The sequence below is a fragment of the Alligator mississippiensis genome, chromosome 5, assembly GCF_030867095.1.
Source record: "Alligator mississippiensis isolate rAllMis1 chromosome 5, rAllMis1, whole genome shotgun sequence".
NCBI classification, from domain to species: domain Eukaryota; kingdom Metazoa; phylum Chordata; order Crocodylia; family Alligatoridae; genus Alligator; species Alligator mississippiensis.
Genome location: NC_081828.1, coordinates 46,100,534 through 46,114,933, shown reverse-complemented (window position 1 = coordinate 46,114,933; position 14,400 = coordinate 46,100,534). Strand labels below are relative to the sequence as shown.

Here is a 14,400-nt window from a genome sequence, read left to right as displayed (position 1 = left end):
ATATACTCTATGCAAGCATATAAAAGTAAAACAGAACCAAAATAATCTACTTATGCTCTTACAAGAGGCAGCATAGCCCAATAGATTAAGCACTGTTCAACTTGGCAGAAGATTTAGGTTGCGTTCCTAGTATGGTTACTGGCTTTCTGTGAGACCATGGCCAAGCTGCTGGCCTCAGTTTGCCAGTGTGAACAATGGGATGAAGAAATTCATCCTCTGTAAAGTGCTTTGAGATCAACAGATAAGTAAGAGATAGGAGTTTATTGTTAAGCACCAGTGATCTTTTAATACAAGTTAAAACACAGGAAATCCAAACTGGAAAGATCCCTTTTTTCTCCAGAACTTATGGGGCATGCATATTGCATGGACTGCACTGCTATGCTGTGCTATTGAGGAAAAGTTTTACAGAATTAAAGGAGGATTTGACATTCACAGCAATGGGATATAGGGAAAAAATTAAGGGATATCAAACTTCATTCTTCAGGGCACAAGTCAACCCACCAGATACACAGGGCTGGGAGAGAACTTCCATACAGTAGCTAAGGCAGGAAGGTCTGAGGCATTTGACATGAAAGGAGACAGAGGACCTTTTTAAGGGAAGAGAAGAGATAACGGAGTTCAGATGTACATCTGTCCTTTAACTTGATTAACCCAAAGATCTCCTACCTAACTGTAACATAAAACTTGTTCCTGCCTCCAGTAACATGTCATTACACTATGTTACTGCAATTAAGAAGCACACAATATTAGGCACAGGAAAGGCTCACAACCTTCACATTTGCACTTAGGTAGTTCCTTTCATCTTAAAGCAGCTAAACAAATTCATCTCCCACACTGTGCAAAATGGAGAAATTATGCAATTTACTCACAGCCATACAAAGCGGAAGTAAGATTCTGGAACAGAGCAGTTACCCTAACTGCTAAGCTCCACACCAGCTACTGAACAATACTGTCTCTCAAATATATTATAAAGACAGCTTCCCACCCTACACACTCATTTCTGGTGTCAGAGTGAAGCTTATTACAGCATAAGGTAGCTGGAACCCCTAGAAATCTCCAAGTCTATGAAAGCAAAGCATGAGACAGGAAGAACATATAGATAGAAAAGTTTTTAATTTCTGAAATTCATAGCGAGTGCAATGGACAGTCCTTGATCGCAAAGTTTGTCATGCTTCTCCTGGAACAAACTTCCTCAAAATGAAAGATATTTTTGTTCGTGCCTGAACACAATGAGCCACAGGATTACTTGGCATGGGTGGTAGCAAAATAAAGGCATTTTATTATAGGTCGTGGAGGAATCTCACCCTGATCATTCAAGATTGTCAGCAGATTTTCAATCATTGTTCCAAACGAATAGGCATCTCGGGCATGTCCATGGCTTTCAGAAAGAATGCAGAAATCTGCAGACTAAAGAAATAAGCATCATAAAGAAGGAGCTATATAATCTCAATCATTACCTACCATCCTTTCATTTTCCAAGTCTTTTCATAGCCCTGTAACTCCAACTTAATCTATTTGTAACGCACTATTATGCTAAACTAAAGGACTTTTGCCTCAAAGAATTTATAATCTAGAAGCACAAGTAAGTACATTACTATTAAACAATACCCTCAGGAATGCATTCAGCAATCATAAGCGAACAACTTTCTGCATTTCTATGGAAACCAATGTTAATCGGGGATAGATCTTATGCTCTATTCAGAACAAAGAACTTTGTATTATATTTTAAACATTCTAGTTGATTACTAGGGAAAAACATGGACATTAAGTGCAAAAGCACTATAAAATTGTGGCCACAAAACAACCAATAATATCTGATAAGACCTTTGGTTCTTTAGATAATCTAAAATGGAGTACACTGTTTACACCAAGTTTTACATAAAAATGGTCACTTATTTAAATAAATGTTTTGAACATCTATTTAAGTGAAGCTTGTCATCTTTGATCTTTGAGTGTCTGAGTAACAAACACAGATTTCAGTTTCAGAACTCATACTTTCTAAGAAATTAAATAGTGCATGACTGGATTGTTCTTTGTAATGTAAAATTTACATAAACCACAATCTTCAAGAGGCCCTGATAATGCTTCCTGAACATCACTCTCTGCAGGTGAGAAGCAATATTTTTAATACATGAATTACCCACAGAACCATACCTGCCTGTATTGGTCACCTTCATTTCATAAAACTTAGTATAATCATTTCTGTTCTGTTATTTTTAGAATTATTAAAAATACTAACCTATACTCGGCTGGTGTTGGTTCTACAGGATGATTTTCCAATTCTTTTAAATTATAAAATGACCAAACAGAAACAGTACATAATCTAGCAAGCCATTTATTTAACACATGCACTCTATGGAAACAAAACAAAACCTAGGCAAGGAGAGAGAAGACGGTGGGAGAAAGTTTGGGTTTTTTTGTTGGGTTTTTTTAGTTAAAATCTGCCAAACATGGGATCAACCTAGGAGACTGAGGGCATGATGGCATGTGCAATTAGCACGGCTAAATAAGCTCCGGTGCAGCTTGCACCAGAGCTTCTTGCTCCTGGGTTCAGCGTTTAAGTGTGTGCCTGGGACTGCAGCACATAAAGCCAGGGTGGCACAGTTCCCCAGCTGGCAGAAGGACTGGTGGGGGGTCAGCCTGCCAGCCTGGAGCTGCTCTGCCCCAGCTGAATGTGCTGCAGAGGGACTGACTGGCTGGGGCACAAGAGTGCAGGGCTAGCTGGCAGCCAGTCCCTGCACTGTAACATCCTTGTGCCCCAGCCAGCCCTGGTCACTGTCTACACATACACTGTGGTGCATTAAACTCCACCATAGGACAGGATAATACTGACTGACACAAGTACCAAGGCAGAGTTAATTAGTTTGCTCTGGCCTAATAGCACTGCATATGCAGATGGTGACACTTTAGTGTGGAGTTAATTAGTCAACTCCACAGTAAAGCGCACATGTAGACGCCCTCTGAAAGTAGTTCCTGAACCAATACAAAGACATTCTATCACATTCCACATAAATCCAGTTGAATACAAAGTAGGTAGAAAAGAAAAACAGCATCAAAACTTGAACGCACAGGGCCTGAAGCCTAAATTCAATCCCATATTGCCCTTCCCTGCAACTGCAAAACTGATCAGTTGTGAGTACTTATTTGGGAAAAGGCATTTTACATTTACTTAACAAGAAAGAGAAAGTATAGAGCAACTATGTCACCTTTTTAAAAATGGAGTTGCATGGAAGGCATATTAAAAAAAAAAAAGAAAGCATATCAACAGGGGTTGCAAAGCACTGAGCATTGCTTATTTAAAAATATGGGCTGGGACAGAGCAACCAGATTATTCGCTGTTAGGGCTCTTGCTCTGTTCCTGGCTAATTCTGTTAAGACACCTCCCTTCCCCCTTTTAACAATACCCAAGATCAGGATAGAATAACAGACTTTATTCTGGAGTTACCTAGGTGGACATACCCTCCACACCTAAGCATATAGACTGGAGGACTTCTATTTAACATAAATCTAACAAAATAGTGTGTATATTATTTCTTTAGATTTATATTAAAATAGAGATCCTACATATTATATATAGATGAAAAATATTTTCTGAACTTCTGTGTTTAATCATCCTCCATAAAGAACACTCTAGCAAGAACAGAATCTTTTGCTAAACCTGTAACACAGCAGGGTTACTTACCATCTCTTCAGGAGGGATGCCTGCCTGGTCTCTCACTGACTTGATATCACACAGGAACTAGAAAGGTAAAAAAGAAAACTTCATGATAAATGTTTTGTCCTAATCACTTATCCAGATTCACAAATTGGCGCCAGGATGTAGAAGATGAAACCTAGTAGCTATGACTGCTTTTTTTTTACTTATTAACTGCCTCCTCCACTGCAGGTCACATATGCCAAGGCCAGCTGAGACTAGCTGAATGTATAGCACAAGATTCTCCTTCCACCTCAAAGTCAAGAAGTAGCTATGCTTCACCTAAGCCAGTGGGGAACTTTCAAGTATCTAAACACTGTGTGTAAAATGCCAAGAAGCCCTGGAGAAACTGCATTTTACCAGACAGTTTAGCCCTTCAGATTTATGGTATTTATTTGATTTCAACACGAGATTTCCACTCCCCTCCACCACATTTAAATGTGACAGGAAAAACTCCTTCATCTTAGAAGGAAGCAGGAAGCCAGGCTGCTCCTGTGGCTCTGGCTGTAGTCCCAACCCTGACCCTAATCCCAGGTTAGGGGTGGAGCCACAGCTGTTGCTTGCCCCCCTGCCACTTCTGCATCCCACTGCCTCTCCCCTGGCCACAGACTCAGGGCCAGGCTGAGGCTGTTTCATGCCCCAGGCTGGAGCAGGGATACAACCTGCCAGTGCTGAAGGAAGACGGGGGGGGGGGGGGGGGGGGGAGGAGGGACAGACAGGGAACAGAGGCTGCAGCAGGGGGAAGGAGACAGAAGAGCCTGAGGATGTTTTTTTTTTTTTGGGGGGGGGGGGGGGAGAGGAGAGGAGGCGGAAAGTGTGTGCACGTGAGGGACAGGGACAGACAGCAGAGAACAAGCTGTTCGCCTTATCCATTGCTCCCCAAATGCTTCTCCCACCACCTGCCCCTTACCACAGCTCCTCTACTGCTGCCCCTACCATCTGACCCCCGTCAATGCTTTCCCTGCTGTAGTGGTAGTGAGGAAAAATGTAAGACAATCTTCCAATAATTAGTTTCTATATGTGGAAAAATTTTGCAAATGTATAGCATTTTCCATATATAGAATCTAATTATCCGGGGGGGGGGGGGCACGGCGGGGTGTGAATCTTAAATTCAGAGTTATCTTGGTTTCAAGTAAATACGTTAAATCTTTGAATGTTTTGTTTGGACTTGAAAAAATACCCATGGTCCTTTAATAAAAGATTTTACCCCAATGCTCTTGATCAAAATACTTTTTGAAATGTGCAACCACAATGTCTGCCTTGCTGCTCCCTTCTCGGAGATGATAATATATCAGTAATGCTATATGAAAAAAAATTATGAATTCCCAGATCCTGTAAGATGAAAGGTAGCAAGCACCCATGTATTTAAGTCATGCCTCTGACTCTGCACAACATATAGCAAAATTCAAGATAAGCATTCCTCAACATTAAAATCCAATGAGATGCCAAGCAGGGAGATCCAATGCCCCCTTAAAATGGTTTTATTTCTCTGCTTGTTTTAAGGAAGAAATCATTCTATTTCATATTAAACACCTTTACTAGCCAAAAGTAATTGACAGATCAGTCCCAGTGAGGCTCCCACCTTATCCTCTCCAACCCCAACACCTCTTTGCAGCCAGCTCTCCCCTGAAAGACTAGTTGCCTAGCTCAGTAGTCTCCAATCTTTTTAGGTGAAGATCACTTTTTCAAGCAAAGGGCAATCCAGGACCTACCTGGCCCCAGCACCCTCCAGCAGGTCAGTGGGGAGGCGGGGGGGAGGGGCAGATCGAGGCCCCCGAAGTGAGGGAGGGAGTGGGGCCCTGGCCAGGCTGGGCTGGGGGAGGGTCAGAGCCTGGGTGGCTTGTCCAGGTGCACGGGGGGGGGGGCTGCGCAGGCACATGCACCCCAATCTGTGCATAAGGCAAGATGGTTGCCGGTGCACTGGGTTTTGTGCCCCGAGTCCTGCAGTGGCAGCTGCCTTGCCGCGCACACCGATCGGGGGGGGGATGTGCCCCCTGGGGTTCTGCCTAGGTGTGTGCAGTGGCAGGAGCCCCCCCGCACACCTGGATGAGCCGCCTGGGCTCTGACTCACCCCTGGCTGGGGCCCCACTCACTTGGTGGTACGGGTTTTGGTGGGGGATTCTCCCACTCACCCGGCCCAGCCCTGGCAGCAGGGGGCATGGCTCAGCCCTATCACGTGCATCCTGTCACTCCTACTTCCTACCGCTCCCAGACTGCACCCCAGCCACTCCCGATCACAGAGCCTCTGACAGTCTATCTCAGTTTGGGGTGCGGCTAGCGCCCCAGACTGAGATAGACCATCAGGGGCTGCCTGATCAACCAGGATCGACTCGTTGGTGACCACTGGCCTAGCTAATGGTGAATTAGTTTCTGCATTTACCCTGACATGGTGGTAACTGTGCCCTTTGAACAAGCTTCAGATCCTGGAATGGGAAAAGGCGCCGACTCGCGTAATACCAAATTCTGGCAGCTAGCTTTTTATCAAGGTGAAAACCCAGTAATCAGGAAGCCCTTCTCCTGGACACTGGAGAGTATTATTTGTTTGGCTCTTACCTCTGGAGTAGCTTCATTAAGGTTACATACTGTTTCCATTCCTCCTAGTTTCCAGTGCCCATCCTCACTTACAAACACGGATGATAAACAGACATTGTTATGCGTTAGGTTTCCCTAAAATATAAAACAAACAATAGACCTGGGGATAGCAGAAGGCATATAATTCTCGTTAGCACTAATTAGGTGTCATGAGGATCCAAGGAAAAGCTGCCAAAAGCATACAATTCAATTTTTATCCTATAAAGTTTTTTTTGGTTTTTGTTTTGTTTTTTTTAATAGACAAACTCTGGGCACCACACATGAAGGCCAAGCTTTAAATAAATCCAGGTTTAACCTTCACAGTCCTTTTAGAATAATTAAGATGAAGAAGAGACCCTAAATTCAAACACAGGGACTGAAAATTATACTGCTAAAGCTCCTGGTATTTGCTGTAGTCACTCCTGCCATGTGCTAAAAAGCAGGACTGGACCAAGGGAGAAGTAACAGAGCCCAGTATCTCATGCATCACAAGGACAGTTAAGAAAATGTGTTAGTTTGGGAATCTCAGTTTTCCCAACAACATAACATCACTTGTTCATGGTTCTGACCAGTCATGGGATCTCAGGCTATGAGATCATGGGATTATAATTCTCTTCCTTTCTTTTTGACTCTTCAATTAAGTTGTTTTAAGCAGCCATTGACTCACAAAACTGTTAAAGAATCAATTCATGCTATGTAAAGGCAGCCTGGAACTGCAGGGGTCAAATGATATGAACTACTCCTTTCTCTTAGTTTGTGATATCTACTGCTCCTGCCATGTTACAGGGAATCAAATACAATAGGGGAACATGAAATGAGAGTTAAGGTCTCATATGGATAAGACCACTGACCAAATACTGCCCATCACCTTTACTTCCAATCTCCACTGAGAACCAAAGCTCACTCTTGTGTCTACTGCTACTGGGAACTTACCCTTTCATGGAGAAAGACAAGAGCCAGCAATATGTCATAAATCCCTGCGCAGATCTCGGCAGATGAGAGTAACTTCAGAATTACCGCCAAAGGTTTTACCCGCTCTGTCACCAGGTGTATTCCATCTATTTCCACAGTGCAAGAGAGGAAGCGTAGAAGGCAAGGGTGGCGCAAGGTTTTCAGGTGCTTCCAAAAAAAAAACAAACAAACAAAAAAAACCAAGGAAGAAACAAAGTCTATACCTGTGACATGATGTATGGACAGGGGGCTTGGTGGACAGCCTTGGTTTTGACATTAGCTGATACTTCTAGTTAAAAATACATTAAGGAGGTGTGGGTAAACACTCCACTTGCTGCAGAGAATTCTAACTTCTAGGCCTGAACCTCAACTACTCAGTATCCAGGATTCACGCTCTTCCATTTGCTGGTCTATTTGTGCTTTTATCATACCACAGAAACTTTCTACTCATATAAAGAAAACTAAACCAAAACCCATATTTGAGGGACTGGTCTACATGTCCCACTCCCTATAAATAAGATCTTCAACAATTCTGGGAATCAGCCTTTTTCCCTTCCTCCCACATGGCTTTGATGACATTCCAGTATTAGAAAAAGTGGAGAGAATAATTAGAAAGGACCCTATTACTTAGAATGGCCACTTTCATTACAGTACCTTGGCAGCTTTATTAACCTTGTCTTCATTTTCTCTTTCATACACAAAGACTGAGGCAAGCTTGCCATGTTGCAGCACAGCTGGGTAAATTTTGAGTCCGCTTGGTAAAGTAAATGGCTGTTTTTCTAGTGTGTTGTTCTTTAAAGCGCTGTTCTCCGAGCCCATCACTTGCAAAATCAGGCCGTTGTGGAGGTTCACCTGTGCTAGCAAACAGGCCTGCAGGTAAAGAGAGATTTTTTCAAACTTATTTAATCCCAACAGGCCAGCTCTAGCGACTCCTGCACCTGCTGTTCCATTGGATGCACCTGGTGTGGCTGAGCAGCAGTGGAGGTGAATTTTGCCCAGTTATACCAAGTATATTATGCAACACCAGTGAAATTTGCCTGTACAACACCTTAAGGAAAATAGGCCATTATGGCTCCTAATTCTCATTATAACTTTACCTAGTGAAATACTTAGATCAAGAGACATAGATGACCCAAGGGTCGTGGAGTGGTTTACCTCTTCTTAAACCAGACACAGATGTGGTGACTGAAATTTCCACTGTCAGGTAGCTGTAGAGCTCATGGCAAGTATCTGTGAGACAAATCACCATCACTAGTGTCCTATATTTTTCTGGACAGAAAACAAGGATTGAAATAGCCTCGTACTCTATGGAAGAGGATGGAAACATTATTGGGGTCTTGTGCTTTAGATTGCTTTTAGCTGCTGGTGCTTTAGCTGTTGAATAGCTAAAGGCCTCAGTCTCCTGAGATACCAAGTGGAATGTTTTTGCAAGCATGTCATTTCCTTTACAAAATGTTCAGCTTTTGATCTTGATCTTTCTCTAAAACTAAACAGAAATGCTGGCTCACAAATAAGGCAACAGATTGTTATTTCTTCATGACTGTTTCACACTTTGCAAAGTGGATGTTTGCAAACCGTGAAACCGTCATGAAGAAATAACAATCTGTTGCCTTACTTGCAAGGCAGCTCAAAGTCCAGGTCTTACACAGAACTGCCTGATCTGTTTTTTTTATAAAGAACAGAGACAGAATTCTGTATATACTTCTTGCTGAGATGTAACCATTTTAACATACAGACTGAACTATCAGTGTCCCTTGGAAGACTGGAACATAGCCCATTTCAACTGTTTTTCTCAGTGCAACACAATCTTCAGCTTTTACAAGTCAGCTGAAAAAAGTACCGGGGAGGTAGACTGAGAGGCCACTTTTTATATGCAGAAAGGGGCCACATTTCAGACCATTTGTACAGTGAAAAGAATTCCTCCAGAAACACAGGAAATACAGTATCAAACAGGAAATTGTTTCTTTAAATAGAAATGCAAAATTCAAGAACTTCTGGTTCAGAGATGATACCTTTTATTAGACCAACTAAGAAATCACAAAAAAATCATCTTTTTCTGCAAGGTTTCAGGCACACACGCCCTTCCTCAGGCTCAGGGAAAATGAAAGCTGGTAAAAAGTCCCACAGGTAGAAAATAAAAATTCCTTTAAATAGGGCACTTGAGTCATTTAGGCCAAACTCAGTGTCCCTTTAAAACAAGATATTTGCTTAAAAAATGCACACATTTTCAATTTTTTCCATCTCATATTTGATTTGTTAAAGGCAAAATAACAATGAATAATAAAGTTAATCTGCATGCATATACCTGAAGACTCTTAGTAACTTGTTACATATTTGTGTCCATGATACACATATCTAGACTTCAAAGATATTGAAGAATATTGGTAACAGAAATTTGATACAATTCTCTGGCTTCTAGCATGAACATAACAGTTTTAGCCAAAAGTAAGCTCACAGGTTGTTGGTAAGTGGAGACAATGACAGATAAGGAGATAAAGTTCTCTATCCTAGTAATTCTCATGCTTAGGTCATAAGAGCCCAAGTCAAAATAAAGCTGTCCCATGTACACGATAGCCTAAGCCCAGTTCCCAGGAAAATATGTATAACATTTATATTTGTAAATGATTAATATATGTATAGGCTGGCTTGTGTTCCCTTCCCTACACATCCTCAAAACAGAAAAATAATGTTCCCAAGACCCAGGCACATAATGTGCATTGACCAGTATCTCGTGGTATCCTACACTAAAAATCAGATGGAAGGATATACGTGCACCTAAAAACAGATGCTCAGCTTCCCAATGGGACTCAGTCCTTGCATAGTGACTATGGGTACCAAGATATTCCATACATTATTTATTTATTGGATTTATATGCCACTTTTCCCAACAAAGGCTCTATTTCGGGTCAATTTTGTCTTCACACACTGCTCAGAGGCAGCTACAGAGGAATGAATGGTAACTAAAGAAAAACAGAAGGGCGGGGGGGGGGCGGGATTAGTTGCAATAAAAAGAATGTAACATTTTACAACACTAAAAAAATATTTTTCTGTAAGCTACATTGTACATACTAAACCCACGGTGACATGGGGTGGCACATAAGGGTTTAACCAGTCTAAGGCACACAGGCCTCCAAACACTGATTTTGAAAGGAAGACTTTTTGCTGTGCTCTGACTAGAGCAAAATCTAAACTTTCACCTGGGTCACAAATGTTGTTCGAAGTTAAGTCAACAAGTGGTAAACTTAAAAGAACTTGAACATACCTGTTTGCAGAACATGAACTACTGCCTTCCTATATTCATGTTTGAGTGAAAGTGTAATTGGCATTTTCCTACAATTTCAGTTTTAACCTTTGTAAGTTTCAACCTTATGTGTTGTTTTTTTTTAATTACCTGTGGGTTAGGACTTTTAAGGATGGCTGAGATGTTTGTGAATTGACCCATGACTGGAGACCTACTAGATTCATGGTGGAAGTGGGCTGCGTGGCAGCTCCTTTAATCTTGCAGGTTCCCCTGACCTGACCCGCGCCCCCAGCTGCAGACTGGCTGAGAGGGCCTGGTTCTTGGGACTGACTTGCCCCTGTGCTAATCAGCTGGGGGGGGGGGGGTAGGGGGCACATGGGGGAACCTGCAAAATTGAAGGTGCTGCTATGTAGCTGATTTCCGCCATGAATTTGGTAGATCCCTACCCATGACCATTCATCAAACTCATAGGCCTCTTGACTGCAACAATCTATGGAGTTTGAAAGCCCGCAACTATGGAAATGAGGAGGTTCTTCTTTTACATAAAGGCAAACCACTTGGGCCTTGCTGGATTATGCCAGTGACCTCTGAATAAGCCCATCTCATTTTGTTTTAACACGGGACTCCCAATAAGTTCCAAAGGGAAGAAACTAGCCAGAGCATAAGGAAGAAAAGCCAACCCATTTCTAGCTGCTCAGGCTTTTTTGCCTGCAATAGCTCCTAGCCTTTGGCTACATCATGCCACCAGCCCTAACAAAAAAGGCCTCAGCTTCTCCCACCCTTGCAGCTGGCTACCAAGGGCTGAGAGGTCTAGCAACACACACATCTCTACAAATCAACATTTTCAAGCATCTGATCTCTGATGAATCAGCAATCTGTCAATGTTCAAATAATCAAGCCAAGAAGCTAATCTTTTCAACCACATATCAGCTACCTAAAAGTGATAAAACCACCAAACTATTCTATACCAATATCACCCTTTTTTGGTCTTCTTTTCTAATATAACTCAAAGATGAGATGGTGCCTATAAAATAGTTAATCAAGTACTGAAGAGAGTCCTCAGTTAAACAACTTTTCTACCTAAAAGAGCACACATGTATTACATGGGTCAGCCTGGTATGTTTAATCCTGAGAAATCAGGTTATTTTCACTTAAATTTGTTATCTGAATATGACATATAACAAACTATATCACACTGACTTGGAATGTTTTAGATAATCCTGGATAAGGGGATGCAGGGAAAGACAGACTCTTACCTTACCAGAAGTAATTTGAGCATACTGCCTTACTTAAAATCAGAACTATAGTTCTGATTTTAGCTTCAACCTGAGTGTGATCTGACCCTCCCCATAGCAGTAGTTTGGCTGAAAAATATATCAGCTGGTATTGAAATTGATAATGGTCTGTTAGTTGTGGAGTTAATAGCTATACAAGACAGCTGCCCTTGTAGATTAGAGTCAGCTCATGAAAAACTGTTGGTTTATGCAATACTGTTGAATCAACCTATTAACTGGCCTACTTTGATATTAACCCTGATATTAACACTTAATTCTGATTGGTCTGGTTTCTGTGTCTATACTTTTGAGTTATTACCTAGCACAGAAAACTGGAATCCTGTCTTAGATCTTCCCCCGATGTCAGGATGCTGGACCTGATGAGTCTTGGAGTAAATATATGTATAAGAGGTAACACATTAGCCCAGCTAGTGGTGACCCAGATAACTCACAGATCCATAACTGGTGCCTGAACAACACCCCTGGTGTGGGAACGACCGTGGATTGACATATTGGCCGTTTCCTTCCGTAAGCAGTGCAGGTTCCAGAACTTCAGAGACTTGGGGACCGTGGATACCGGTCAGTCAGCGTAACAGCTGACCAGTTCCCCACAGTACATCTAGATACTTCACACAGCACAGATCCAAGATCAATGTGGATTATACAGGCTGCTTGCCACTTGAGAGCAACAAAGACATTTCATGTACTCAGCACACCACCATGGAGAGAGTTTGAGACAGACAAGCCTGTAACTTTCATAAGTGTTAAAGAAATTGGTTTTTCAAGTGATCTGCCACTAACAGCCTACAGCTCCCCCATCATCAACCCATTACAAACATTGATACCCTTGAACATCTCCCTGTTTTGGTGGGAGGGGTCACCTGTGAACTCATTTCTTTGCATTTTTAGCTTCTGCGTGGCTCTTTTATTTCCTCACCCCACCCCACCCCCAAAACGAATCCTCCCCATGAGTTGATACAGCAGGATGCACACACCACACCTCACCTCACCTCCCCGCCACTAGTCTCTCCTCTGACTGAGCACCAACATGGCCTCATGACCAAAAAAGCTCAGGAAGTATATGGTGGGTTTCTTTTTTTTTTTTTTTTGGGGGGGGGGGGGGGGAGAAGGGGTCAGTTGGTGCATACAATTACCTCCCTTGATCCAAGGAATAAGGTATTAGGTCTGTGTCATGTCAGAGTCCACGGCAGTCTTCTGCAGAGATTAGATTGCGTGCTGGAGAGGGTGGCTTGGACAGGGCAGAAGCTGCCTCAGGTGGGGGTGACCTCTGCAGGTCCCTTCCAGCCCTGCTTCTCCACGAAAGAGCACTTCAGATCTACTCTGCCTGAAGCAGCGATTCTCACCCTGGGTGCCCCGAGGCCCTCCCAGGAGGGCACTGCTGGGGTCACCGCGCCGGCGACCTGGAGGGGGAGGCTCAAATGAGGATGGAGCCGGACTGTTCTCAGTGGGGGCAGATGACAGAACAAGGAGCAACGGGCTCAGGTGGCAGCAGGTGAAGTTGAGGTTGGCCGTTAGGAAAACTCTCTCACCAGGAGGGTGGTAAAACACTGAGCAGGCAAGCCGGAGCGGTGGGGGAAGCTCCATCCTTGGAGGTTTTTAAGACCCAGCTGGACAAAGCCGTGGCTGGGATGCTCTAGTTGAGGCTGGTCCTGCTGCGAGCAGGGGTTGGACTAGACGTGGCCTCCTGGGGTCCCGGTTCTCTCCGACTGCGGTTGGCGTGCGGGACAGGAACCCGGGGTGTCAGAAGCCAACCACAGAGTTAACAAAACACCAGCCCCAGCCCCGAAGGCCGCCCCCGCCGGGGCTGTCTGAACCCCGAGCTCTCTGCCAGAGCAAACATGGCCGCGCTGCTGTCCCCAAGGGCTAAAAAAGAAGGGGGGGGCGGGGCGGGGCGGGGCGCGTCTCTGAGGGGCGGCCGCGGCCCAGCGAGGCTAAACCCGCTGGTCTCCCCCCACCCCCGGCCGGCGCCGCCTCACCCCGCTCCGGCCCCTCAGCGAGGAGCTGCCCGCAGCGTCCCCCTGTAACCGCCTCGGCCGCTCACCTGCCTGCCCCGCCGCCCTGGGGGGGGAGGAGGGGGAAGGTCTCGTGTCTCACCTCCGGCCTTGGCCCCAAGCCGCCTCCCCGCCGCGCCGCCGTCGACTGCCGCTTCCGGTCTCCGGATCACCACAGAGGCGCGGCGCCGGCGGATAGAGCGCCTCCTCGACTGACGGAGCGGCCGCAGCCATCTTGGACGAGGGCAGGGAGTCGGAGGGGGGGCAGGCTTGCTGCCAGGAAGTGACGATTCCAGTCCGCGGCTGAGGTTGTGGCGGCCATTTTGGAGTGGGGCTCAGCCGCGGGGGTTGATGTTGCGAAGGGCCCCAGTCCCCGTGGGTGGCACGTGGGAGACTCTCGGGCTAGTCCCTGCGGTGCCCAGGCCCAGGCCCTCCTGCTCCCTGCGTGCACAGGGCCTTGGGCAAAGCGCAGCAGCTCTTCTGCCATGCAGTGGGCGCAGAAAGGAACAGCTGCAGCAGGCGGCGTCCAGAGCACCCCCTGCCCCAGGGCAGGGGGGCCTATCGTGGCGATCCTCAACCGGGGAACCTCAACTGGGGTTGCCTGGAGATGCTTGCAAGGGCGCCACAGGGTGCCAAGTGGTGTTAGCTCCATGTGGT

At 44.8% G+C, this 14,400-nt stretch overlaps 1 protein-coding gene across 4 annotated transcripts in view; it reads right to left on the bottom strand.

Annotated features, from left to right (window-relative positions):
- Positions 1 to 13,910, bottom strand: part of SCYL3 (SCY1 like pseudokinase 3) — a 31,297-nt gene extending 17,387 nt beyond the window's left edge. Inside the window, exons 1-7 of one of the 4 annotated variants that reach the window (XM_019500219.2) lie at positions 13,847 to 13,910; positions 12,886 to 13,152; positions 7,871 to 8,086; positions 7,199 to 7,384; positions 6,248 to 6,361; positions 3,683 to 3,739; positions 1,305 to 1,407 (exon numbers count right to left, since the gene is read on the bottom strand). In XM_019500219.2, coding sequence (XP_019355764.1) covers positions 1,305 to 1,407; positions 3,683 to 3,739; positions 6,248 to 6,361; positions 7,199 to 7,384; positions 7,871 to 8,035 — 625 coding nt within the window. In that variant the 5' untranslated portion in view covers positions 8,036 to 8,086; positions 12,886 to 13,152; positions 13,847 to 13,910. Of the gene's footprint in view, positions 1 to 1,304; positions 1,408 to 3,682; positions 3,740 to 6,247; positions 6,362 to 7,198; positions 7,385 to 7,870; positions 8,087 to 12,885; positions 13,153 to 13,793 lie in introns of all 4 variants that reach the window. The other 3 variants (XM_006272923.4, XM_014596000.3, XM_019500220.2) reach the window with 3 other exon arrangements.
- Positions 13,911 to 14,400: the final 490 nt, after the last annotated feature.